Source organism: Phodopus roborovskii, unplaced genomic scaffold, assembly GCF_943737965.1.
Source record: "Phodopus roborovskii unplaced genomic scaffold, PHOROB, whole genome shotgun sequence".
Taxonomy (NCBI): Eukaryota; Metazoa; Chordata; class Mammalia; order Rodentia; family Cricetidae; genus Phodopus; species Phodopus roborovskii.
In genome coordinates, this window is record NW_026126566.1 from 4242463 (window position 1) to 4268786 (window position 26324).

Here is a 26324-nt window from a genome sequence, read left to right on the forward strand (position 1 = left end):
CCTGTGTCCTTGGGTGGGATGTTACTAAGAAATTCAGTGTCTCCCCAGGGGATCACAGCCCTGCTCAGAGTGCAAGTGTCTTCACCACTATTTATTTCCCTTACAGCTAATCCTGGATCCTCCCTAAATATTCTGTCCTTGTTGCCTATGTACAGTAGATACTTCTCACAAGAACCCACCTGCCTGAGCTGCCAAGACCTTATCAGAGACAGGGCTGTGCACATATGCATACTTCCTGCCTGCCACCTCCCTTCCTCTCCACACACTGGGGCTCTAGCCACGGAGGCAGTTCTGATTTTTGGAATGCTCTGGCCGCCTGCCCTGGCACTGAACTCCCCTGGGTGGGACTGCAGGCTGCAGAGTGCAGAATCTTGACTCTGGAATGTACTTCCTCACAGAGGTGCCAAGACCTATGCTTGGCAGATTCCAAACGAAATGACCTTTAAGCTACCAGACATGTATTATTCCTGACTGAGAGGTGAGTCCAAGGCTCTTTAAACTCACCGAGAGCTGGGGTGTAGGTTAAATAAGGCAAGTCATCTACTCAGACTGAACTGTTTTCTCTTCCAAAGGAATAAAGGGGTGTCTTCTAAAATAAAAAGAGGTGCATATAACCTAAAAACACAAACTAGCAACAACTGTCTGCAGTCGATTGCTACTTGTTATTAATATAAAAAGAGTGAAATGAAAGGTAATAATACATACTGATGATTCCAAACACTGTAGTTCTAAAACTTTATTTGTGCTCATATTAAGAGGATGCAGTCTATAAAAAATAATAGTTGGACTTATTATAGTAAAAAAGAACCTATGTCTTCTCTAAACTATAACTCTACTTCTGTCAGATACAGGGTGAATCCTAGAAAACAAAAAAAACAAACAACAACAAAAAAACCCACCCCCCCCCACAAAAAACAAAAAGCCCCATAGTCCCTATTTTAAAAATTGTTAAACTTGGTCTAGTAGGACAGTCCAAGACTACCATGAACAATTTACCAAGACCCTGATCCAAAACAAAAACAAAATCTTAATTTAAAAAATATTTCCTCTTATTATTAAGTTTTAATTATATGTAGGTGTGTATGCTTTCATTTGGCCCTGGAGCTGGAGTTACAGGTGGTTGTGAGCCACCTGACATGGGCACTGGAAACCAAACTCAGACCCTCTGGAAGAACTGCACATCACTCTTAACTGCTAAGCCATCTCTCCATTCTCCCAAAATAAAAACTGAAAAGAAACAAATCTGGGGATATAGTTTGGTGGTAAAGCATGCAGTCCTAGATTCAATCCCCAACACTGCAAAAAATGAGAAATCAGCCTCTGCCATTTATAATGATCAAATTTTTTGAAATACTTTGTTTCCTTTTAGCCAGTGAAATTTAAGCTTTTTTGTTTTTTTGTTTTTGTTTTTTTGTTTGTTTATTTTGTGTTGTTTTTCTAGCTCTAGGAATAAAATCCAGGGCTTGATATACTTTAAACACTATATCCATAGCCTAGTTAAAAAACAAAACACACAAAAATATTAACAAATGAGAACTACCGTTTCTTTCCTGGCTGGTTAGTGATGACTGTGTCCTAGCCACAGAGACCTGAGTGAAAGGCTGTGCTGGAGAAACCGTGTGGGACAGAGGCAGAGTGGAGGATGGCAAGGTGGACTCTCTGGGAAGCTGGGATTCTAAGAGGCCTTATTGTAGGTCCCACCTTCTCAGTCTCCTTCACAGCAGCTCCATAGCCATGGCCCTCCTCCACAGGGCCCCGGGGTAGGGGGAGCATACAGTGATCGATGAGGGTAAGGCTACAACTTAGGACCCCACCACACTCCTCCCACAGGAGTGCGGCCATTAGAAAGGTGCCCTTGCACACGTTCGAGATGGGGCCAGGGGCGGCTATCCCACACTATAGGCATATGGGTAGCACTGATCAGATTCCATGAGTTAAAAATGATGACAAGAAGAAATATGAAATGACACGAAGATGGGAAGGAGATGGTGTTTATGATGTTTCAGAAGTTCAACAGAGTGGAAAGTTTGCTTATTGAGCTTAAGCACAGGATGGTTAGCCCGATGGGATTCCACATTGCTCACAAATAAAGGTGTACAATGTTAAGACCTACGACCAGCCATTAGAAGCCTAGAAGTGTATGCAAGACACTGACTTAAGCCAATTACCATGCGCTTGCAGAAGCTCTCTGGGTGACCTTAGACTGACCCAGTTCTCCTTGGCTGTACTTCCCAAAGCTAACTGTAGAATGTGTGGGAATGTCACGTGCTGGAAGTGTCTGACACACCCTATTCCTGTGCCTCCCAGGGAAGGTGACATCCTGAGTTATAGGTCCTTCCCAGGTCAGCCTGGGCTCTCCTCCTCTTCTCTGCATGCTGAATGCCTATCACAGCTTTAGCCCAGTGCCTCACATGACCATCTGATCACAGAATACAGAGTTATGTTGCCTTCGGAGTCTCTCAGGTGTGGCAGAAGTAAGAAACTCAGTTAAGATTCTACCTGCCCCATAAAGCATTGCTAAGCCTGAAGACCCCAGCTCACAGGGGTTTCTAGGCTTCTTTTGCCCCTTGCTTCCCAAGTGGTAAGTAATACATCTACTTCGTGTGACTGTCTCAGTGGACTCAGCAGGACCAGTAAAATCTGTGCACAGCAGATCTGCTCCACAGTAATCTTGACCCAACTGTCTTTGGAATGTTAGGGCCCTCCTCAGTGAAATGGGAGTGACAGCAAGGTACTCAATTGCAAATTTAAATCCACTGCAAATTTATTTTTGCCACTACAGAATCATCAGAAAGGAATGTGTCTCCAAGACCAATGGGAGGAGGAAATCTAAAGCCGGACAGATTAAAATGACTTTAGAAATGGTAAATCAGGTGTCATTTCTACATCTAGGAGCCGTACAACAAACTCACTCACTTCCTTCACGGGCTTAATGTGAGGCTAGAATGAAGAAGTAAATGCCAAAAATGATACAAGTTGGGCTCGGTGGAAAATGCCTTTTAATCTCATTATTTGAGGGGCAGATCCAGGAAGATCTCTGTGAGAGCAAGGGAAGGGAAGAGAGGGCAGGGTAGGAAAGGAAAGGAAAGGACCGGACCGGACCGGACCGGACAGGAAAGGAAAGGAAAGGAAAGGAAAGGAAAGGAAAGGAAAGGAAAGGAAAGGAAAGGAAAGGAAAGGAAAAAGGAAAAAGGAAAAAGGAAAGGAAAGGAAAGAGGAAAGGAAAAAGGAAAGGAAAGGAAAGGAAAGGAAAAAGGAAAGGAAAGGAAAGGAAAGGAAAAAGGAAAGGAAAGGAACGGAAAGGAACACAGGCAAGAAGGCAGGCTGGCTACACCAGCTCTCACACAATGGGTAGATGTTCATTCTTATTATTAACAATCCATTTCAAAGAATACAGCAGAAAGACCCAGGAGAAAAGGGCTCCTATCCCTGAACAGAAAGCCCCCACCTCCTTTTAGCTCCTAGGACCATGTTTTTCTCTACTATATAAGCAAATATGCTTTTTCCTGTGCCCTCCTTCCAGGGATATCATGCAGCTTAAAGGAGGCTGTGCACATGTAAGGGCACGGAGAGGACCAGACGATGCCCAGAGAAGTGTTTTGCAAGAAAACCCTGGGAGCTTTGAGCACCAAACATTAAAATTGACTGACTGGGTGGCTTTGCTAAAGAAATAGTATGTGCTTGCAATACAAACAGCACATCATCCACCAACAGCAAAATAGCATGAGGATGAATACTCGGACTAGAAACAAGTGTCTGGTACATAAAGCTAACAAAAAGAACCAAGACCCAATAGAACACATACCATGATCCACTCATACAACATTAAACACATACTAAATAAACCAACTTGCTCCGAAAAAGGCTGTAGAGGCAGTAAAGTTACAGTGGAAAGTAAATACCTTTTATGAGTTTAAGTGAGCTAACAAGGGTTCCTTCTGGCTGCGATGAGACGGGGACAGTGTGATTAGAGAATCACTTGATAGTTTGGAGCACTGACAGTCTAGTTAAAACTCCATATGTGCACAAATACCCATGATCACAAATGACTGCATGTCTGATCCCATCTACTCCTATTTATGTTTCATGATAAAAATAAAGAATAGTAATAATTTTGAAAGGCCATTCTGGATTCTGTACAATTACTTCAACAATGCTTTCTTCTTCTTCTTCTTTTTTTTTAAAGACTTGTATTAAAAGTTATTTTGGTTCAACCTCATATCCACTAAATTGGGAGATTACTCACTTAAAACTCCTCCAAAAACAAATTATAACCATCAGGAAAGCCACAGCTGCTCAAGGGTGATTACTATCAGGGTGTGGTGACCACACATGGAATCCCAGCACTTGGGTAGTAGGGGTAGAAGATCAGGAGCGCAAGGCCAGCCTTGTCTACACAGTCCAGGCCAGGCTGTGATATATGAGACCTTGGTGCCTCCAAAACACAGAAAATAACAATAATAATGTTAGGCAATAATAATGTCTGATTATTTGAGACTTTCCAGAGTCAAACTAAAAATTCTAGTATTAGAAACAAAGAGACTAGAGCTAGGGAGGTGGCTCAGTGGCTGAGGCATCTGCAGCACAAGTGTGAGGACCTGAGTTTGAAACCTTGGTCCCAAGTAAAACAGCAGTCATGCACCTGCAATCACTGTATTCCTACAGCAAAATAGGAGGCAGAGTCAGGACGATCCCCAGAAGTTCACACACCTGCCGCTAGCCTGGTATATGCAGCTATGAACAACCAAAAGGAGAGAATGAGAACCAACACCCAGGGCTGACCCAACCTCTACATATGCAGGGCCATGTGTGTGTACACACATTCATGCACACAAATGTTAGCATATGCATACACACACATGCACACACAATCATGCACTCAAATTATAATAAAAAATTAAAAAGATTATATAACTGTTTTTACACGTTTTACACACCAGCCTAAAAGAAATTGCTAGATCACTTGGACACATTGGGGTTGACTACTTACCAGCTGGCTGAGTTGGTGCTACCCTCTTGGGGTAAGTCTTGCTTCGACTTCTCACCACGTTCTGATTGGGTCGGGGAAGTTGGATAGAAAGATCTCGGCTCATTTGCAAAGCTGTCCTGCCACTTGAAAATGCAACATTCTGATTAGCAAAAGTAAAGCCATATGACCACAGAATTAAACAACAGTCCAGTTGGAGTATCTTGTGGAGAAGAAAAAAGCCCAGATGCAACAGGACATAAGTATGCCGAGGTTCTTATTGATGCCCATTATACTAACCAGGAAAGTAGCACTGACCTAATGGATGGAATTATGTCAGATGGAAGGGGAGATTTATCAAAAGCTAGGTTTATGTTTAGGCGGGTCAGGCTAGCAATAAAGGTTGCGAATGGTCTTGAGGCCCACAGCTAACTAAACACTAGAGAAGTCATGGTGGGTGAACTATGCAAGGGCAGTACTCTTACTAGTCCGTCCCATGCTGTGCAAGTCATACGGCATCCCCTGCAACAGACGAGTGTGATTTTGTTTCTAAACCCCGGCACAGTCATTTATTACATCTCCTGACTTAACAACCTATGTGTCCAGAATGAGGAAGAGCAGACCTAGAAGCCCACATGGGGCTTGTTTCTCTAGCAATCATGTGACGGTCTGGAGCCCAAGCTTCTTTCCCTGAGCAGGCATTCTAATTTAAATCAATTTCTGTGTCTCTGTGTCTCTGTCTCTCTGCCTCTCTCCTTCTCTCCTCTCTCTCTCTCTCTCTCTCTCTCTCTCTCTCTCTCTCTCTCTCTCTCTCTCACACACACACACACACACACATACACACACACACACAGCTTATATGTCGAAGGTATGGCTCCAGCCAGTAGCCATAATGAGAGATGACTAGGTTATGAAGTTAACAATCTCAGCAATGGGTTAATCCATTGTTCGGTTTAAAAGGTGTGGACTAATAGGAGGAAATAGGTCCAAGTGAGTATGTATAATACATGTGGACCCAGACCTACCTGTCTCCTCTCCTTTCCTCCTTCTTGACCCCTCCCTCTTTAGCAAGCATGACATCATCAATCTCTCCCACCAAACACTCCCACCACAAGGCCCTGGTTCACCTGAGACACAAAGCAAAGAACCCAACTAACCTTCAGCTGAAATCTCTGAAACTGTCAACCAAAACAAACCTATTTTCCTCTATCTTAGATGCTCTTTTTCTGAAAAGCTTTAAAAAAAATCCCATCGAAAGACAAAGTCCCATTATCACATACGGTTTGTAGCGCAAAGATCAGGTCTGCTTTACTCCAGACTTTCTCCAACATCAAAAAGGTTTGGATAGTGTATGCCTCACTTCACAGAGGAAAAACCATCTGTCATAAAAATATAACTAAATGTTCAGAGCATAGGGCATTTTATAAAGAAACTATACTTCATTATTCAATTTTCTTCATAGTTTCTCTCCCAAGAACAAAGTAATAAAAAAAAATTACTTCCCAAGATTAATAAGGCTAAGGTCCAGAAATGTCAACTAATCTACTATAGGCTATACAAGATCCAGGTCTAGAACGGAGTTCAGACTCCCCATCTGGTCAGTACAGAGCAGCCGGCACGCACGGAGAACAGAACACTTAACTATTTAATTTGAAATTCTAAGCCCTGTGGAAAACTCAGATCTGCCTTTTCCTAGCCGTGTGGCCTTTGGGGCTTTTTGTTTGTTTTTAGAGATCTCTGCAGCCCCCTTTCATCCTCTGCATTATACTGTACCTCTCCTCACAGTATGCTCTTTCCCTCTGGTTTCAAACAGTGGGCATGCAATCCCACATCCTCACATCCTCATACCCATGCCTCCTCACACCCTGCCACATGCATCTTCTCTATTCTGGTTGGCCAAGCCACCATTCTTGAGCATCACAGTGAAGGAGAGGGAAATAGCAGGGGAAAGTTGCCTGGCTTCGGATAGCAGATTTGCTGCTTACGGGTCCTTAGCTTAATGATTTTCCCAGGGGGAGGCTCCAATTTCCAGCCTGTAACTGAGGACACCTTACCTCTTTGGTGGGCCACCGAGCAGATCAAATAAGCAGTGCTTGGGAAAGCACCTGACACCAAGGAGGCCATCCTGAGAACTGGGTCTCTCCACACTTGGTGAAATTCGAGAGCTCCTATGCTCGGATCCTACAGAGAGGATGCTGGCTTCTCATGCCTCCCATGAAGCTCATGCAACTCATTCTTTCAAGGAGCTTCACAACAGTTAATAGGAAAAGCTAATTTTCAAGGGACTCCAATATGGAGTTATCAATATGTAACAAAATACTTAATCAAGATTTCATCAGTCTCCATTTCAGCTCAGCCTTCTTACCAATTTAATTTTGAAGCCTGATTGTCTCACATCAATTAAATGTTTGATTTTTTTCCTTCTTAAATCAAAACTAATTTTCCTAAAAGTTGCAAGAATGATGCTGGTGTTCAGCAAGCCCTAAGACAGAAGAGATAGACTAGAAATCTGTCTTCCTTTCCTTACATACATAGCATAAGAACCTCTGAAAACACACACACACACACGCACATACACAAAATCACATGCACACACACACACAAATGCAAGCACACACACATGCATACACAATCTCACATACACAGGCATGCACATGAATATGCACACACACACATACATACACATGCACACAATCACACACACATGCATACACACGAACCTGCACATACACACACACACACATACACACACACACACACACACACACACACACACACACACTACAGCTTGGGACACAGCTCATTTGCCACCATATCACACAGCCTGCAAGCAGTGACTATTGTGTCCCAGAGCTATTTCATTTCAGGTTATCTCTATCTCTAGATTACTTCAACAAAAAAGGCAGGCATGTGATATGTGATACTGGTTAAAAGGATGTTAGTTTGCCAACTCTTATCACTAAATAGTCTACATTAGTGACCATCCAGCAATCAGAGACCTGTCTTTCTTGACCTGGGATTAGACAAATGAAATGCCTCTCTCCCACAAGTGGCTTGAAGTTAGTGCTTCTTACACACAAATAAAGAGATTTTGGTTTCATTAAGATTTACCGGGCACTTAGTATTAGCCATAAAATCAGAGCAGATTTAGCAGAACATCCAATTCTGGAAAAGTTACCTTTAATTGCTTTCTTGGAAAAAATTATATTTAATATGCAAAATCCAATAAAAATAATTTCTAATAATAATTCCCAGTAGCCACAATATTTGCATTTCAATAAACTTGAGAAATCAGGTATGGCTATATTTGCAGAAGCCAACTAACTCCAACGTATGTTAAACAGCATGATTATAATTTTAATCATTTAAACACTAAGAAGACAGATGCCTTCCTATTAGCTGCAGTCCGTTAACAAGGAGACAGATTTAAGCATTTTCTCTCTAGCCTTGGCAATACCATGATTGGAAAAACAGCACAAACACTGGGTATTGCTTGTTCTTTTTGGTATAACAGTATATTCTATCCTCTCAAATATCTCATAGTTTTATTCTCATCTAAGGAAAAACTCTGAAACTCTGAAGGCTAAATATTTACACATCAACAAAAAAGCCTTCATACAAAATTGAAAGTGCCTAGAATAAATAATATTTTTCTTTTTGTCATCAAATGAGCACATTCTCTACTAAATACCATATTCACAGGAATCACTAGACAGCTCTACTGTTGGTCACTCTTAAGGCTTGGCTCTGGTCTCAGATTTAAGACTTCAAAGTGGGTCACTAAAAGAGAGGAATTAAAACCTGACATACTGGGGCCCTGCAAACATGACTTTCTTTTCCATGTCCTGTGGAAGCATTTCATCCAGTGATGTCCCTAAGCAGCTGATGGTGGCATTTCTGCATGATGCTTGGCTTCGGCAGACCCGGTAGTCTGCTTCTCTGCCTAAGGAATACTGCATCTCCTTGATGGCAGAGTGGTTAGAGTTGAATCTTTGTATATCTGAGGCCCCAACAACATTCCTGAAACATCACACCTCTCCACTGAACAGAAGGATTTGAAGCAAAACAAATGCTTTTTCAAAATACAGGCTCACTCCCACTTTTAGTTCAGGATTCAAAAAAAAAGGTGGTGGTGGTGGGGGGAGGCATCGAGCTGCATGGTGGTCAAGTTTTCTCTCCATGAGCTGAGTCCGTTAATAATGAAAAGTGCAGGCCACAGAGTCATGGATCCTACTCCACCAAGTGCCTTGGTGTCCCTAAGCCTTAGTTTCTTCAGTGTAGATAATAGCACAGAAGCAATAGAAAGTATTAAACAACAAAGACAAGATGCCCAACAAAGCTAACACAAAATTAGCATAACTAGCAGGTTTTACATGTATGCAAGTTATGTATGTAAAAGCATGTCTTGATGTAGAATATAAACTGTCTGATAAGGGACCAACTGAATATACAAGCCAGTATATTGTATACAATATACAAACCAGTCAGTTGTAATCGGAGCATCTGCTTTGTTTCCTAATCACAGAACAAAATTGGAAATAACTGACAATTATAGCAAAATGAAATCCTGAATGTAATAAAGCCCCTAACTTTACATAGCTAATAGAGATGTTAAACACATTTACAAATGAAAAGTCATTTCTGTCAAGAAAGATTTATTGATACAGTACACTGGCACTGCTGGCGGGGAGGGGAACCCACATATTTCATTATGCCTATATGTAGGTAACTGAATTAAAAACTTGTTTACATACACAAATCCCAAGGGCAGGGGGAGATGCCATTTACCTGTACCGATGCTTATAACTTATGGACCCAAACTTGCTGAGTTTTCTTGACAATGAATTTGACTCTGTTTCTGGCATTCTAATTAATTTGAAAAAGAAAAACAAAGATTTGTAAGTACAACATTTGAGCACAAAGCTATACAGAAAACGATTTAACAGAGATGGCCAAAATATTTTACTTATTCTACATACCAGGAGGAAATAATAGCTGTTATTTTAAAGATTTATTTTTAATTTGTGTTCATTTTAATTTGTGTGTGTGTGTATGTCTGTGTGTGTGTGTTTGTGTGTGTATGTGTGTGTCTGTGTGTGTGTCCATGTGTGTATGTGTGTGTGTGTATGTGTATGTATGTGTGTGTTTGTGTGTGTATGTGCCCCGGATACGTAGTTAAAGGTGGTGGTGAGCGGCTGACATGAGTTGTGGGAATTGAATTCAGGTTCTCTGCTAGGACAGCAAGCTCACTGAGCAAAGGAACCATCTGCTCAGGCCAATAACCATAACCACTTAATCAGGCTAAATTTGAAACACAGCTCACTCATACTTTCTGAGATTCTGTAGGAAATGCCAATGGTGGTTCACCTTAGTCTTTATTATCTTGGGAATTTTGTCACTATTCTAGTTACTCATGTGAAGGCTGAGTGGCAGCTAATCACATCAGATGGAGTGCTGCTTCACTCTTTGTACAACATATTCCAGCATTTCCCACCTCAGGACACTTGCAACAGACACTACCCTGAGGGATCCTGGGCCCAGTGTCACTGACTGTGGGGAAAGTCTTAGGCTTCCGGGCCACCACTTTTCCCTAACAGACCAGTACAAAGGACTCTTTCTTCTTTTGAGACAAGGCCTCATTACATAGTCCTGGCTGTCCTGGAACTCGGTATGTAAGTCAGTAAGTCAGGTTGCCCTGGAACTCACAGAGATCTGCCTCTGCCCCCCATGCTGGGATCAAAGGGGTGCACCTGGCTGGAGTAACAGTCATTTTTTAATACTCCAGTACAAACAGTATGGGACTAAGGGGAAGAATCCAATATATATATATATATATGTATATATATATATATATATATTTTTTTTTTTTTTTTTTTTGGTTTTTTGAGACAGGCTTTCTCTGCAAGGAATCCAATCTTGAGTCAGTAAACAACGTGTTATCAAGTGAAGTTGTTTTTTGTTGTTGTTTTCTTTTGAACTTCATGACAAACGGACATGAAACAATTAAAAAAAAGTGTAATGATGCAAAAAGTGTCCCTTCCAAGACAGAGTATGATGGCACATGCCTGTCCCAACATGTGGGAGGCAGAGTCAGGAGGATTACCCAGCTGCTCTGAGATACCTCGACTGCAGAACATTCACAGCCAAACACCAAATTTCCATCCACATCACACAGGTGCTAGGTGATTCTGAACTTTTTATGTTCAGTTTTTAAAAATCATCCCTGAATTGTTCTAACAGTGTGAGCAACGAATACCAATCTGATCATAAGTACATATGAAGATTACCACACGTGTATATATGTGCACATCAATCTGGACATAAGTGCATATGCAGCTGTATCACATATGTGTCTATATATGCATTAACGCAAACAAGAGGATGAGGAGCTGAATAAATTAAAGAAATATTACCACATTCACACAACACAATACTTGTTATGAAAACCAAACAGCACCTTCATTTACTGTAACAGGGACAAAACGTTCTGTTAACAAACCTAAAAAATGTATGATGCTCCACACTGCACTTCCAGAGGTGCTTGCAAGCAGTTTTGGTTCGAGCTTCAAAAAAGAAGGAGGTTTCGTTACACTGCAAGAGACAGGGAGAGAACAGTGATTACTGGCTTAACATTCTTTGGAGGGCAGCCCTCCTCAAGGGCTGAGAAATCCGGATGAACAGAGATTAACACCGAAAGATAGCTATTTTTGGAAGGTTACATTAAAAATGACTTTCCACTGTTTACAATTATGAAACATAACTTCTATTTAAATCTCAGGGCAGTCACCTTTATTATCTCCTTCTATGTTGTCTTATGACTATGGATAATCCAGGCACCGGAATCCTGCAGGACTGTCCATCATAAATGGCCACTGTATACAGGAAACACTGATTGTGGAATTCAGCTCCTAACAAAGAGGGGGTTGCCCATACATAGAGCCCTTAACCCTACTGCTTCCAGAGATGGGGAAAGCACACTTAGACTCTCTAGAGCAACTCTGGAAGAAGCAGCAAGAGGGGCAGCCTCCACCGCACTGAACTATTCGGTGGATAAAATTAAATTCCATGATAGATGCAGTACATCATGCACCAGATATAAATTTTTAATTTTTATTTTAATCTAGTGGTTAGTTGATATATAAGGAGCTAAGAACATGCAACTCTGCTTTTGTGTGTGTGAAATGCTATTTTCAATGACTAAACAGAAAATCAAGCAAAACAGAATTAGCACCAGAAGCTCTATGAAGTTATACATTGATATTATCATTGATAAAAATCAAATCCTAACCTCAAACGCAGCAACTCTTGTGGAGTAAGTTTCCTATGAACTTATGAACACAATGGCAGTAGTGCTCAGCAATAACTGGAATATTTGTCCACATTTCAACAAGGAATGTATGTATACATGAATCCCCCCTCCCCAAGCCCAATTGGAATGACGCTGCCTAACTTAGGAGTGTATCTGTAAATGCGGGATGTGGCTGAAGCACGGCCACACAGTCACATTACGGCAAAGCTAGCCCAATACCAAACCCTCATGCGGGGAAGGAGAGAAGGTAGGGAAATTCTCAGGGATTCTGTTTAGGTGTGAGTAGACAGCACATGGGAAAAATTGGAGACAATGGGCAGCAAGGTCAGGCCAAAATATTAAGTAGAAATGTCTGCAGAATGCCAAGTGGGTTGGTAAGCACACATGCGCCCCATGCAAAAGAGAGGTCACATCTCCTGCCACAAGCACTGTCCCCTGGGAATGTGTAAGATGTCCAGTAGAGAGGGCAGGTGTTAAAGGTGAATCACAGGACGATGCTCGATGCTCATGATGTGGGTCAAAAGGAGCCAGGAGTCAGAGAGGCCGTGAAGAGAGAACATAAGTCTCAAGGGACACAGAAAGGCCAAGTGGCCTCCAAAGGCAGTTACTGCTCCCTGTAGCGAGGCTATCTGGTGACTTTTGTGTGAACTATAGGACTATAAAAAGACATGAGGGGGAAATTCGGTGATGTTAGGTCACCTTTTTCCTAACAGCAAAAGACACTGAGGCTGGAGAGGAGCAGAGACTGGGGCCAGGAAGAGACAGGGGTCTGAGAGAGCAACCACTCTCCTCCCAGTACGCTTCTCAAAAGCACAGGCTACCCAAGTTGGATTCCCAGGAACGGCTCAAGCCCTCCCTACTGCCGCTGTCCCCACTTCCCATCTCCAGGCTTGCCCACCACTGGATTGTCCTAACTACAGTGCCCAGGTCACTCATGTCAAAGTTTGCCTGTGAGCGCATCCTACAGTAGTAAGTCACTAAGGAAAAGGGAAAGCCAGGACAGCCTGACTCTCCCTATCACACACACACACACACACACACACACACACACACACACGGGGACAGGCCACCTCCCTGCACTTTTCAACAACCAGAGCACCAGGCATGGTACACACGGGCCTCAGCATGGATGGAAAACGGGAGCAGAACCCTGTCTCTAACACACTCAACATTTCAGCAAAAGCGTCCATCAAGGAGACACCTAGTACCTAAGTCAAATTTTCAAAAGCTGTAATTATGTAGAACCCAGATTTCCAAAAGTACGGGGGAAATTTAAAATTATCCAGCCTTTAAAATAAAATACATTTCCCCCTCATTCCAAACTTTCCTCGGATTGTTTTTCACGTTATCTCTCACATGTCCGTATTATTTTGCTTCTCTTATTGAAAGCCGGTTAAGTGATAACCAGTTCTTAATACATATATTTTAATCTATCACCACTTAATAAAAAGATAAAAGTCACTGTAACTCCAACTGGAACTTGGTTTTTCTTGGGCACAGACAGAGGGACAGAGGAGCCTAATTACCCCTGCTGCGAAAAATGCAAGTGCAAACTCATTCCCCACAGACACCAATGGCTCCAGACAAGCTGCCTGTTTTCTGTTGCATTGCCACAGAATGATTCAAGTACCAAAAGAAGCCCAGTGTTACTAGAGTGGGGGTCAGGTGTTCAAGTACCAAAGGAAGGTTGGTGTTACTAGAGTGGCAGCCAGGTATTCTGAGTAAATCCTGCGTAGTTTTGTCATGTGCTGCGGGCTCCAATGAGCTGACAAGGCACTCCGGGACCATTCCAAAACAGATGTGGCCATTCACACTCCTCCCACTCAGCAGTTTAAGTGAAGGGAGAAAGCCATCATGAGTAACAGCTAAAATTCCCTACCCAGCACCCAAAGCCTGCTAAGTCAGTCACTCAAACACCTTTAGAGCTTCCGTCACTCATGCTGTAAGCACTGCTGCTGTCTGACTCTGTTCTTCTAGGTTGGTAAGTTAACCAAGCTTATGTCCTTTGTACCTAAGACAGGATGAGGACGTCACTGCCACTTGGGTTTCTAAGGAGAACAGAGTGGGGCATGCCCTTGATTGCACTGTTCGTGAGAATTCAGGACCTGGATTATATCCACAAACTCCTGAGTGGACACCTTCCGTCTTCTTGACCTCTTTGCTCTTCTCTGCTGGCTGCCTCTCTTGGTGAGCTTGAAGTGGGGGAGGGAGGTGCTGTCACTGTTGACAGGGTCATAGAAGTGGTTTGCACTGCAAAGACACAGCTGATCCAGGGCCACTCCATTTTCTATCTCTCAAGCCTGTGCTCTTGACACAAGAGCCTGTGTCAGAGTCCTGTGTTCAATTGGCTCCTACTTGTTTCTATGGAGACACAGCCACAGGTGGGTGTCCCCTGGAATTATAGGAACAAGCATATCCACAATCCTACCAAACACTTCCCACATCCAAGGTCACCAAAAGTAACTCAAGATATATGGGGTGGGGGGCAATAAGACCATGGGTAAAGGCATATAACCTGACGTCAGTCCCTGGGACACACATGATGGAAGGAGAGAACGGACTCAATAGTTGTCCTCTGACCTCCACAGGTGTCCCTCCCCTAATGCATGCACAAGCGCTCACATATACAAATTCATAAATACATGTAATTTTGAAAAGATACACTGCATGGGCCACTAGTGAGCAAAAGAGATCAGCGTTTCAAAAGATGGGACGATATAGTCATTCTGCAAATACCTGGAGACCTGTGGCAGAGATGCTTCCTACCAGGCCTCACTGAGGAGCAGGAGAGGCTCAAGAGAAATGTAACATTTGAAATGCCGTAGGTAGTCTTCCATTCGATCTAAACAGTATTTTATACTTTTAAACATACTTTAGGCATGAAGGGAGAAACGGAAAGAATAAGAAACATAACAAATGACTAAAATAACTTCCTTCTCAGCTACTCATAAAGCAAAAGCAAGCAGTGAAATTGGAAAACGTACACATCCTTGGGTTGGAAACTCACACTAGAGATACAGATTTTAAGTAGATAAGGAAATTTCATCTCTCAAATGGTGAGATTGAATGTCTACTGTCTTAAACACAGGATTCTGGTGTCATACATGAGACACAGGGCATGAAGCTTGTCTCAATGGCTTTCATCATCTTTCATTGCTCTCTCCTCAAGTTCAAGCTTGAATTTTAAAATTGACACTTTTGTTCATACTTGAAAAGGGGAGTGGGAAAGAGTGTTAAAGCCCTGAGCATCCCTCACCTTGTTCTCCCAAGCTAAGCTTTCATAAAGCCCACCTTCTCACAAAGGCAATTCTCACAATGCTAGTGCCTTACAGTATTTGCATACAGTAGTAATTTTGGGATGTCAAATAAGTATGGGGCATGCTCGGTAATCACTCACAGTTTAATGTGGCTGTGTACATTGTCAATGTCCATTAGGCAAGGTACTTAATTTGAACAAAAAACTGTCTGTCTTAGAAAAATATATTTTAAGTACCCTGGTTTGAAAAGATAAAAATGCAAACACTACACACACACTGTCCAAAGCCCTGAGCTTCAACCATGCCACCTAACCACAACTCCTGGAGTTCATCCGAAGCCAGAAAGACTTGAGCAAACAGGTTACATGACATCAGGGTCCAAATATCACTGAGGGCCATACTTCACAATCTATATATTAGGTACTTTCATGCTGTGGGTAAAAAATGCAAAGTCAGGTAACACTCAGTTGGGGAGGAACATACAGAAATGTCAAACAAACAAACAAACAAACAAAAAACCCCACATATGCACTTAGCCTTTAGCTGAACAATCCTGTTCCAAAGAACAGATAACACACCTGCCACCCACTCCAAACACACAGATGGATAGTTACTGAGTGCAGGAACACAAAATATTTGAAAACTACCTAAACATTCGAATAAGCAATCAGTTGTATACACTATGGGGCTTCTGCCCACTGAAGCTTATAAAAATGAGAGCAAATGTGAGGCTCGGTGGAGCAGAGCTTGTGTAGCATATACAAGGCCCTGGGCTCCACCTCAGCACCACAAAAGAAAAATTACATATAACTAAAAATATCCCAATGAACTGATAGAGTTATTTCTAGAAGAAAAATAAGGAGAAATGTACAAATAGTTTATACTATGCAACCTTTTAGTTAAGGAAAAGTAATGCAGGGACATATGTGTTCTCTCTCTCTCTCTCTCTCTCTCACACACACACACACACACACACACACACACACGCGCGCGCGCGCTTTTAAAAATGGGGAAAACAAACTAGAAAGCAGTGGAATTCAATAGCTTCAAGGAAAGGTAAGAAAAGCCTAAAAGAATATGGAGTCTGTGATGCTCCTCTGGGGGGGTATCTTTTGAACAGATTCAACCTTTAGAGGAATGTTAATCTTCTGCATATTTAAAATATAGACTTAAACAAGCAAGAATGTAAGGCAGAGGGAACCAGAAGTGGAAATAAATAAAGCTAATTAGATTTTGGGGGCATATACAACCACAGCAGTGAAGAAGGAAGAAAGGAATGAAGGGAGAGGAGGGTGGGGCGAGCCAAGAAAACTGTGGACACAAGACAGACTATGTCCTCGGTCCTCACATGTGGGTAAAAGAACTGCAATTTCAGTGTTTTGGTCAAAGTAACTCTAAAACTATTTGATATAAGCAAATTACTAAATGTGTAGCTACTGGAAGCAAAGGTTCTCATGGCCAAAGGAAGGACATAAAACATGAAATGAGAAAGGTAAGAGAGAGGCCTGTATGAAGCAAACACATAATTTCTTAACTACATATGAGCTCATATACACTTAAATGCACATGTTCGTATGTAAACCTTTATATTTCATGTGTGTGATTTTGGGCAGTGTTTGTGCATATGCATGCATAGATTCTCTAGTCCTGGCCACTGAGAAGCCCAAAGTCACTGAGGAGCAATAGTCACCCTCTAGCCAAGATCTGGACCATTGCCCACTGCGAGGTACCGGTACCGAGGATCCTTAGCGAAGTGGCAGATACTAAGCTGGGGGCAAAACAGACACAAGATGCATCTAACACCAGAGCACACTAAGAAGGAAAAAGTCCCACAACGATGATGGGGACAGGGCTGGGGGACTCCTGATTGTCAAGGAATTCTTGATCACCAGAACCACATGCTGGAATCAGTGAGGGGAAAGGGTTAACAAGTCCATGTCAAGGATGGTAAATAAGTGAAAGGGACAGAGGGTAGGGATCTTGCCTACAGTGGAATGCTGGGGTCTGAGGATAAATGTGAAGGGGAATGGGAGAACTAGAAAACCAGCACTTTCCATCCCTACCGTAAAAGACCAGATTAGGTGAAAATGCCTAGTGAATGCCAAACACACAGGAAAATTCTGACAAGTAAAGAAGTGCTTACACTGATTCCCTGTGTCTCCCTGTGGACTACTTACTTTCTAGCTCAGGAACTGGGCACCCACAACAGGAATTAAACACTGAAGAAATTAGGTGATATCATAGCTGGCAGCTCAAAATTAACAGACAAGGACCAGCAGACAGTCACTGTGGGCCTCCAGAGATGAGAGACACACCCTGAGAGAGACACACCCTCACCAGTGTGACCAGATAGTTGGGAATGCATGGTGCACTCTAACCACAAAACACCAGAAAAGCATAAAAGGAAGGTTTTTGCTTGACTACAGTAGGGTGAGGTTGTGTTTAAAACATCCATGCCATAAAAGATAAAGGAATGCTATGAAAACATTCCAGACTGACGAGAGCTAGCTAGAGTTTATGAGATGGGGGAGATATGGAGCATGGGGGATATTATCAGGTTAAGCAACAAAATAAGAGGATTTACAGTAATTTCACCGCAGTGATATTATGTGCAAGAACCAACTTCCTGGGTTGACCAATAGTGACCAAACACTCCTGGCCACCATCACTTCCTTGGTACACTCTCCAAAGCTCTCCCAAGTTCTGCCAGTACGTCTGATTATTCCTGGCTGGGTTGCCAAGAACCTTTTGGTCTCACATCCTGTGGCACTCAACTTAGCTAAGTTTAGTATCATGAAGCATTGTACATAAAAGTACTCACACTGTCACTTACAAATACGCTTCCTATATGCCGGGTTACAGGCTTGGTGCTGGGGACTGCACCCTCTCACTGCTTCCAGAGCTCAGAAATTTGATTCCAAATTCTTCCCCAGTTTTTTATCAAAATTAGCATACCAGAATAGGCTAATGATTCTCAAATTCATATATTATGCTGATTTTGGTCCTGAACTCTAAACTCATAGAGCTTACTTTTTATTCACTATCTCTACACAGATGCCTGGAAGAAATACCTCTGCATTCACCCGAGGGTTCCTGGGCTTCTTCCCTCACAGGTGCTAACCCACAGAGCCTTCGATGCCTGCCCGAGGATGGCTCCATCTCTCCTGCCTCTCAAGCCAGACACTACTAAGTATGGAGGACTCCTTCTCCCCACATCCAAACTTAAGTGCAGAATTAGAACCTCGGAGGCCTTCAGCACTGCCATCCCCTGCTTCACTGATGATGGAGGATTAGACACACAAGCACCCCAGACTCAAGGAGCCCTCACCCTGCCAGACCAGCTAACACTTGCAGACATTCTGATCAACACTGTTAAATGGAAAGCAAGAATAACAACGAGCTATTTTCATTAGAAAATATATCATTATACAGCTATAAAAGTTACGAGAATATATTAAGAACTCATGGCTGTTGGGTGTGAGGGCTCATCCTGTAATTCCAGTACTGAGAAGCTGAGGTGGGAGGATTGGTGGGAGATTGTGGCCAGCCTGGGCTAGACATTAGGTACTTGCCTAAAAAAAAGAAAACGATGTTTTAGCATTGCCTTGAGTTCAGTTCTCAGCACCCAGGTCAGACAGCTCATACCTCCTGTAACCCCAGCTCTACAGTGCCCTCTTCTGTACTTCACTGATACTGGCATTCACATGTGCACATACCCACACACAACTGTACACAAATACATACAATTAAAAACGAAAACACAAAAAACATTCAGACATCAGAAAAGCAACCACACAGAGTGTGGTGTGCACATCTTTAATCCCACCACTTGGGAGGCAGAGGCAGGCAGATCTCAGTGGCCAGCCTGGTCTACCAAGTGAGTTCTAGGACAGTCAGAACTGTTACATAGAGAAACCCTGTCTTGAAAACCACACACACACACACACACACACACACACACACACACACACACACACACACACACGGAAAAGTATTCATTTGCTTTAGCAGTAAGAAACATAAAAAAAGAACATACAAAACCCTAAGCAGGCACATACACACAAATATAACAAGAAGGGAAACTTCCATGATACAATACTAAGAACAAAAGCATAGGCATGCTGAGCAAGATGCTTTGCCTGTAATTCCAGCACTTTGGAGGCAGAAGCATGAAGACTCAAGATTCCAAGGCCCACACAGTAAGACTCAAAGATTTACACAACCATAAGGGGATAATCTCTCCTTCCGTGTGTGTGTGTGTGTGTGTGTGTGTGTGTGTGTGTGTGTGTGTGTGTGTATGTATGTATTACATTTACTCTAGTGAGTCTGAAAAACCTATAAGCCACATCCCAACATGTTAATAATCATTACCTCTAATGATTACTGGGAAATACTGATTTTCTTCTTCGCAGTGTATTTTCTGTATCTTCTACCCACTATTATGTGAAACCTTTATTCAGAGTTTAGGCTTTCTGTGAGGTATGATTTCCTCAGTGCACTTCGAGGTGCATATAATGCATGGAAGTGTCTCCGAACTTGGCCTCAAAGCACTAAGTGCAGGGAGTTAAGTCTCATTAACCAGACAGTGGACCAGAAAACCAGCAGACTAAGCATTTCAGCCATTTCTCAAGCTGAATGGGATTACTGTTCCAGGTGATGGGTTTTAAGGGGCTTTTTAATTCAATCTGTGATTACAGTTAGGCCTCCATGATAATCAACTTAATTCTACCATTATGCAAATCACTGCTTCTCAGAGAGGAACCCTGGTGAAGGAAAGAAAGAAAGAAAGAAAGAAAGAAAGAAAGAAAGAAAGAAAGAAAGAAAGAAAAAGCCCTACAAGCAAGAACTTTCAGGAAATAGAGTGTTTTGTTTAAATTAATGTTCCTATTTAATAACAAATTTAGGACAAGGCATGGTGTAGCATGCCTGTAAACCCATCACCTGCCAAGTAGAGGAGGGTAATCGGGAATTCAAAGTTATGGCCAGCCTGGGCTATAAAAATGCTATAGCCAGCTTGGGCTATAAAAACATAATCCTCTGCAGTAACTGGCCAGTCTTGGTACCTTATTTAAAGGTCGCTGACATCTGTATAAGCTTTCAGGTCCCAGGACAGTGGGAATGTAATGACTCAGGCTCCTCCCAACATCCACTCCCAACATCTCAAAGCCAGGAAGGAACCCCAGCTGAGTGGAGTGCCTGGGACCAGCTGGTGTCTGGAGAGGTACCACAGAGATTGCCACTGGGGAGAGACACAACGACATCAACATGATTGATGTTTTGGCTGGTAATAAAGATATCTAAGAAGCTGAAAGCTCAGGGGACTGGCGGCCTTACCAATTTCTTCTCCCTGGACAGCGGAAGAAATGCTAAGGCAGGGATAACACACAGTGTTAAAAAAAAAAAAAAAAAGAAAAGAAAAGAAAAAAGAAAAAGTAACTCACAAACATAATCTAAGCCTAAAGAGAAGGATGTCCTGAATAACAGGGTTACTTCCATGGAGCCCTAGTCATGCCAACACCTCCTGCCAACCATAGCCTTTAATGCATTTAGTAGATGGGATCCTTTGCATCAAGTCATGTGGACCCCATAACAAGGCAGGAAAAAATGATAAGATCCGACAAACTAGCTTCTCTACTTCTCAAATGACCCAATCTACTCATACATTAGTGGATCTTTTAGGCCTGGCATACCTAATTAGGAGTTAAAGAACAAAATTAATTCCCACCTCCACCCCAAAAGTATACAATGAAGAGCTTGTATGAGATTTGGGGACTATCACCATCTGAAAAGTCTAGAACCTTCCATCCTCACAAGTTCAAATTCACCTCAAAACCCGATTTTAATTTCATCAATAATAACAGCCAATATTTTCTTTCTCCCTCGAGGGAGAACGGAAAGTATCAGAGTTTGTATGTTTGCATTACACCCCCAAAAATCAGGTCATTAGCCTCTTCACAGATATTTCAGAGGAGTCCCTACAAGTGAGACCCTCTGCTAAATACCATGTCCCTTGGGGGCTGCTCCACCGTGCCAACAGCTCGACAGGCAGTCATAAAAGCATTGATTTATACCTAAAATCTTTCTAGCAGCCCCCAAATAAGGTCAATTCAAGCGTGTGGTATAACACACAGCAGCAATTGAGAGGCTGAGGCAGGAGAGTTGCTAGGAGTTCAAGTCTACCCTGGACTACACAACATGTGAAAGGCTAAATAAGAAAACATACCAAGATCCTGGCTTAGAAAGAATTAATGAAAAGAGTCAAGGAGGTCAGTTCAGTTCCACGCTCGCTTTTACTGTGCATGGCGTTAGTAAGAGACCGAGGAATGGGCTCTTCCTCCATCACCTTTTCACCCCTCTTCCCTGCATGGCTGCCCTGGCAGCACAAAACACAGGGTGATTTTCAGACAGATCAAAAAGAATCGCTCACATTCTTGCTGTCTTTGACTAGATTCCAAAAGCTACCTGCGACACAGACATTGTACCTACTGCTGAGACACTGCCAAGTGCCAAGAGCTCAGCAGGGCCCACCCCGTGACTTCCAGTCTCCCTCGCAAGCGTCCAGAGTTTCCATCCATTTTGTGTATCATGCTCAGCAAGTTGAGAACAGATGTGTGATACCCGACGTGTTGTTTTGTTTACTTTGGAGCAAAACTGAAGATGCACAGTCCGCACCTTTCAGATCATACGAATCCTACCTTCACAGGCAGGACTGAAAAGCAACTTACAGGATAATACAGACCGCCAAAGTCTCCCCTCTGCCTGGAAAGGCTTTGCTTTCCTTTGCTAAAACTAAAACAACTTCTTCCCCATTTCCCTTTCTCTTCCACAAGAAATGCATGTGTGTGTGTGTGTGTGTGTGTGTGTGTGTGTGTGTGTGTGTGTGTGACACAGTTAACCTGGTTCTACATGGCTGCAGCTGAAGAAAGCATGGTAGTGTCACTTCACTACATCTTTTAAGTTACTAATGAGCAGGTGTGGCCCTCTCCGTCACAGTAGAGCTATACGCTCGCTCAAAAAAACTTACATCTTTTCCCAGGACTCTGAGTTCAAACTGGGTTTCCTTGAAGTGCACCTTTGTAATCCGGGGCCTGCAAAACAAAGCAGACAGGGCTGTGCTTGCTGCTTTCAGAACTTCCTCTTTCAGAGTGCAGAGGGCTGTGTCCAGCAGGAAAAGATGGAGAAATGCAGGCTCTTTCATGTACTGTTGAGAGCACCGCAGAGCACCCCTGCATCTGGACATCCTCCCTGTGCTTCTCCACAGGCACACAAACAAGCTTGGAATCCCCATGGCCCAAGGGTACAACCTTCAGCACACACACACACACACACACACACACACACAGAGGCACAGTTCCCCAATCCCTCCATTCCTTCCCCAGTTAGTGTCAAAACTCCAGTAAGTCCTGGATCCATGGGCCACCAGCACACACAGGAATGGGTGGGAAATCTTACTATATAGTTTCCATGGGCAAAAGATTCCAGAACAACCACAGCTGAAAATTACAAAGGAGATGCAAACATTTGCAGCCACTTTCATCCACTGACCTCCTCACTACTGAAGAGATACACGATTTTAATCCCAGACGAGTCAGCACACAAGCTCAAAAGCCCAGCGTATTCAGTATACAACTTTACACTAAGTCTGCCCCCAGGTTATACTTACCAGAAATACTTCCCCACTTGCTTTTTATTCTTATAGACAACAACACCCACCGGAGTTAATCCTAAGAAATACTCAGACCTGTTTTCTCCCTGAAAACAAACAAGAAAACACATATATTCCCAGGACCATTAACTTATACCTAAAGAAGTTCCAGGTAAAACTGTAACTGGCCAGACAAACATAATTTGTTAGAGCAGTTTATATAATTGACAATAATTATATAGTAAGATAATTAAAATATAACCAATATTGGATTTAGGTTTGAAACAAACAAAAAGCTAGCTGAACTGTAATAGTAACTAATTTGATGTTCTTCCCCCTCTCCAGTCCTTTAAGAAACCTTTTCTTAGCATCAATCAACACTAGTGACTTTAGTTCATCAAAAGAAGCAGGAATGACAATGAGTCCAACGCTGTTCATGCAGGGGTCTTTAAGCCTAAAATGGCGATGAGGACGAGCCACCAAATCAGTTACCTCAGATCTCCAGTGGCAGAGGCCAAGTGTCAGAACACACGGGAGCTTCAAACAATTCTATAGCCACACCCTGAGACCCACTGGCTTCTACCAAGTTTGCTTTCAAATGGTTTGTCTTGGTTTTGCTCTCCAATGTGGGTAAATCTAGGCCCAGTTTACCAGGGTAACAAGCCTCATGAGAAATTTTAGGCAGCTGCCTGCAGACAGAGGCTTCAGTTTCCTGAGGTCTACCATGGTCCTTCCTCCCTCCACTTGTAACATTAAGACTGCTCAAACACTGAGAAGTGCAATCCCTTCTCATAATCCTGGGGAACATTCATTTCCAGGCAATGACAAATCTCAAATAATTAATCAGGACCCTGAAATGGCAGAGCCACAGGCCGGGAGGGTACCAAGAACTTGCACAGAGCTGTCCACTGACTGGTCTGCAAGCAGAAGACACTGCTCTGGAAAATCACAGTCGTCATCAGCCTTCACCTCTAGGAACCATCCCTCAGAGGGATGGAGACATAACAGATCTGGGTCCTTTTCCACAGATCCTTACCGATGGAGACCTAATGGATCTGGGTCATTCACCACAGATCCTTACCACTGCCCCCAAAACCAGGAAACCTGATTAGCAATTAAGATGAGCATAACCAAAGCACTTTGCAGAAACCTCTATGAATTCCTAGGGAGGGTGTTTTTAAAAACCCAAACTCTACCAAGAGGCCAGCAGAGGAGAAGACAACTACTTCATGGAATTTTAAAGATACCTTCCTCCTTCACTTCCTTCCTCCTTTCATTTCTTTTTTGTTTTGTCTTATTTTGAGATAGGGTTTCTCTGCAGCTTTGGAGGTTGTCCTGGAACTCACTCAGTAGACCAGGCTGGCCTTGAACTCACAGAGATCAGCCTGTCTCTGCCTCCTGAGCACTGGGAATAAAGGCATGCGCCATCAACACTCAGCTCCTTCTTTCATTTCTTACTACATGGTCGAGGCTGGTCTGAAATGTGAGACTGTCCAGTCTCCACCTGAGATACAATGCTGAGATAACAGAACTGTGCTCTCAGATCTTAGAGGTGTTCCTAAAGCCGGCATTGTTTAATCTCTAATGATGCCAACATAGAATACCAGGGAACTTTTAGATTCTCCGAGTCTGTAATTTCCATTGTCACACTGAACGTGTGCTGAAGGATGCTTCTAACTGTAAAAGTAACACAAACCAGGAAGAAGAGCAGTTACCTGGAATTCCAGCACTCCACAGGTAAAGGCAAGAGGAATTTGAGCCAGCCCCGGCTATACAGCAAGACCCTGAATGACTGACTGAATGAGAAGTATGGTATCTTGTTTCAGAAAACACTAGTTAGCTAAAGAAATGCTATAAAATGAATGCAGGAATGAAAATATGAAAGTGATAGTCAACCAGAAATGTCTGAGAGGGTGGGGTCTGGCTCTGGAACACTCATGTGGATTTAACGTATGCTCACTGACAATAGCTGGCAGGTTTCCATAGCTACTGAAGAAAACTGGCAGAAATATTTCTAACCATGAAATTACTCTCTTGTTGACAAAAAACTGCCCATCAACCCAGCGCCACCAGACACCGCACCAGGACTGTTGCCCAACACCTACTTTACCTGGCAAACAACTTTATTTTTTTCAGCCATAAAAATCTATTTTTAGAAAAACTTCCCATTTTTCTGTCCAATATCATCAATTATAGACCGATTGCAAACTGTTTTGACATTTAGTTAAGCCCTTTGGAACTCTTACCCAGATTGTGTTTGCACGGCCAGTTAATTGTTTTCTACACGTGGAAATATAATCACAGACTTTTATGCAAAACTCATTAGGGTTTAATCCATGTAAGAGCTGCTTTGAGTTTGAGAAACACAGGAGGAAGTATCATCTGCTTGCTATACAAGAGGACAGGATGGCAGCTTCCCTTCGGGAGTTTGACTTTTTAACAAAATGTCACCAGCCTAAAATGTTTGCATTAATTAACCGTTACTCACGTAGACAGGATGGAGGTCAACACCGTACATCTCCAGGGATTTAGCGGTCCTCAAGTAATTCAGCTCGGCCTCAGCGGGAGCCTGGCCCCTAAACCCAGAAGACAAACAGACTTTTTCACTCACAGCTACTCCACATAGAGAGAGAAGGAGAGTGTTCACCAGAGAATCAAGAATCTGCACTGGTGCAGAAGATGAAGGCTTTGTACTCGAGGGAGACCTTGGCCTTCTGGGTGGCAAGAAGTTAATATTTATATTACATTAATTTCATTTACCAAATCCATTTCTGCTCATTATGGCCTATTCCCGAATTCTCGGTATGTATTACAACCTCTCAGTTTCCAAAGCTCCCAGAGAGATTATTGAGAATATAAGCATTCAAATTAAAAAGCAGCCACTTTCCAAGGAGCAAAATGTCACCATGCACCAGTACCAGCAGCTGTGCATCGGCAGCAACAGGAGCTGGCACCACACCAGGCAAGAAGAGTCAGGGCTCTACTACCCGGCAGGGGTCATGCCAACAGCTCCTGAGCACAGGTGTGGCATGGAAGCACATTAGTTAACACACAGAAACAGTAAAGTGCTTGTCATTTTCATAACTGAGTACAGAAATCTTCCTACAGCCTTCACTGGTGCTAATATCCAGTGAACACCATTTGCTC

The 26324-nt window shown here is 42.8% G+C and overlaps 2 protein-coding genes across 3 annotated transcripts in view; both read right to left on the bottom strand.

Annotated features, from left to right (window-relative positions):
- Stard4 (StAR related lipid transfer domain containing 4) overlaps positions 1–26324 on the bottom strand; it is a 1044307-nt gene that overhangs the window by 548330 nt on the left and 469653 nt on the right. The gene's annotated exons all lie outside the window — the stretch shown is intronic.
- Positions 1–26324, bottom strand: part of Epb41l4a (erythrocyte membrane protein band 4.1 like 4A) — a 188272-nt gene that overhangs the window by 44536 nt on the left and 117412 nt on the right. For both annotated transcript variants that reach the window (XM_051202348.1, XM_051202347.1), the window contains exons 8-13: positions 25666–25753; positions 23196–23284; positions 22557–22620; positions 11466–11557; positions 9755–9832; positions 4991–5112 (exon numbers count right to left, since the gene is read on the bottom strand). In XM_051202348.1, the coding sequence (XP_051058305.1) occupies positions 4991–5112; positions 9755–9832; positions 11466–11557; positions 22557–22620; positions 23196–23284; positions 25666–25753 (533 nt within the window). The remainder of the gene's footprint in view (positions 1–4990; positions 5113–9754; positions 9833–11465; positions 11558–22556; positions 22621–23195; positions 23285–25665; positions 25754–26324) is intronic.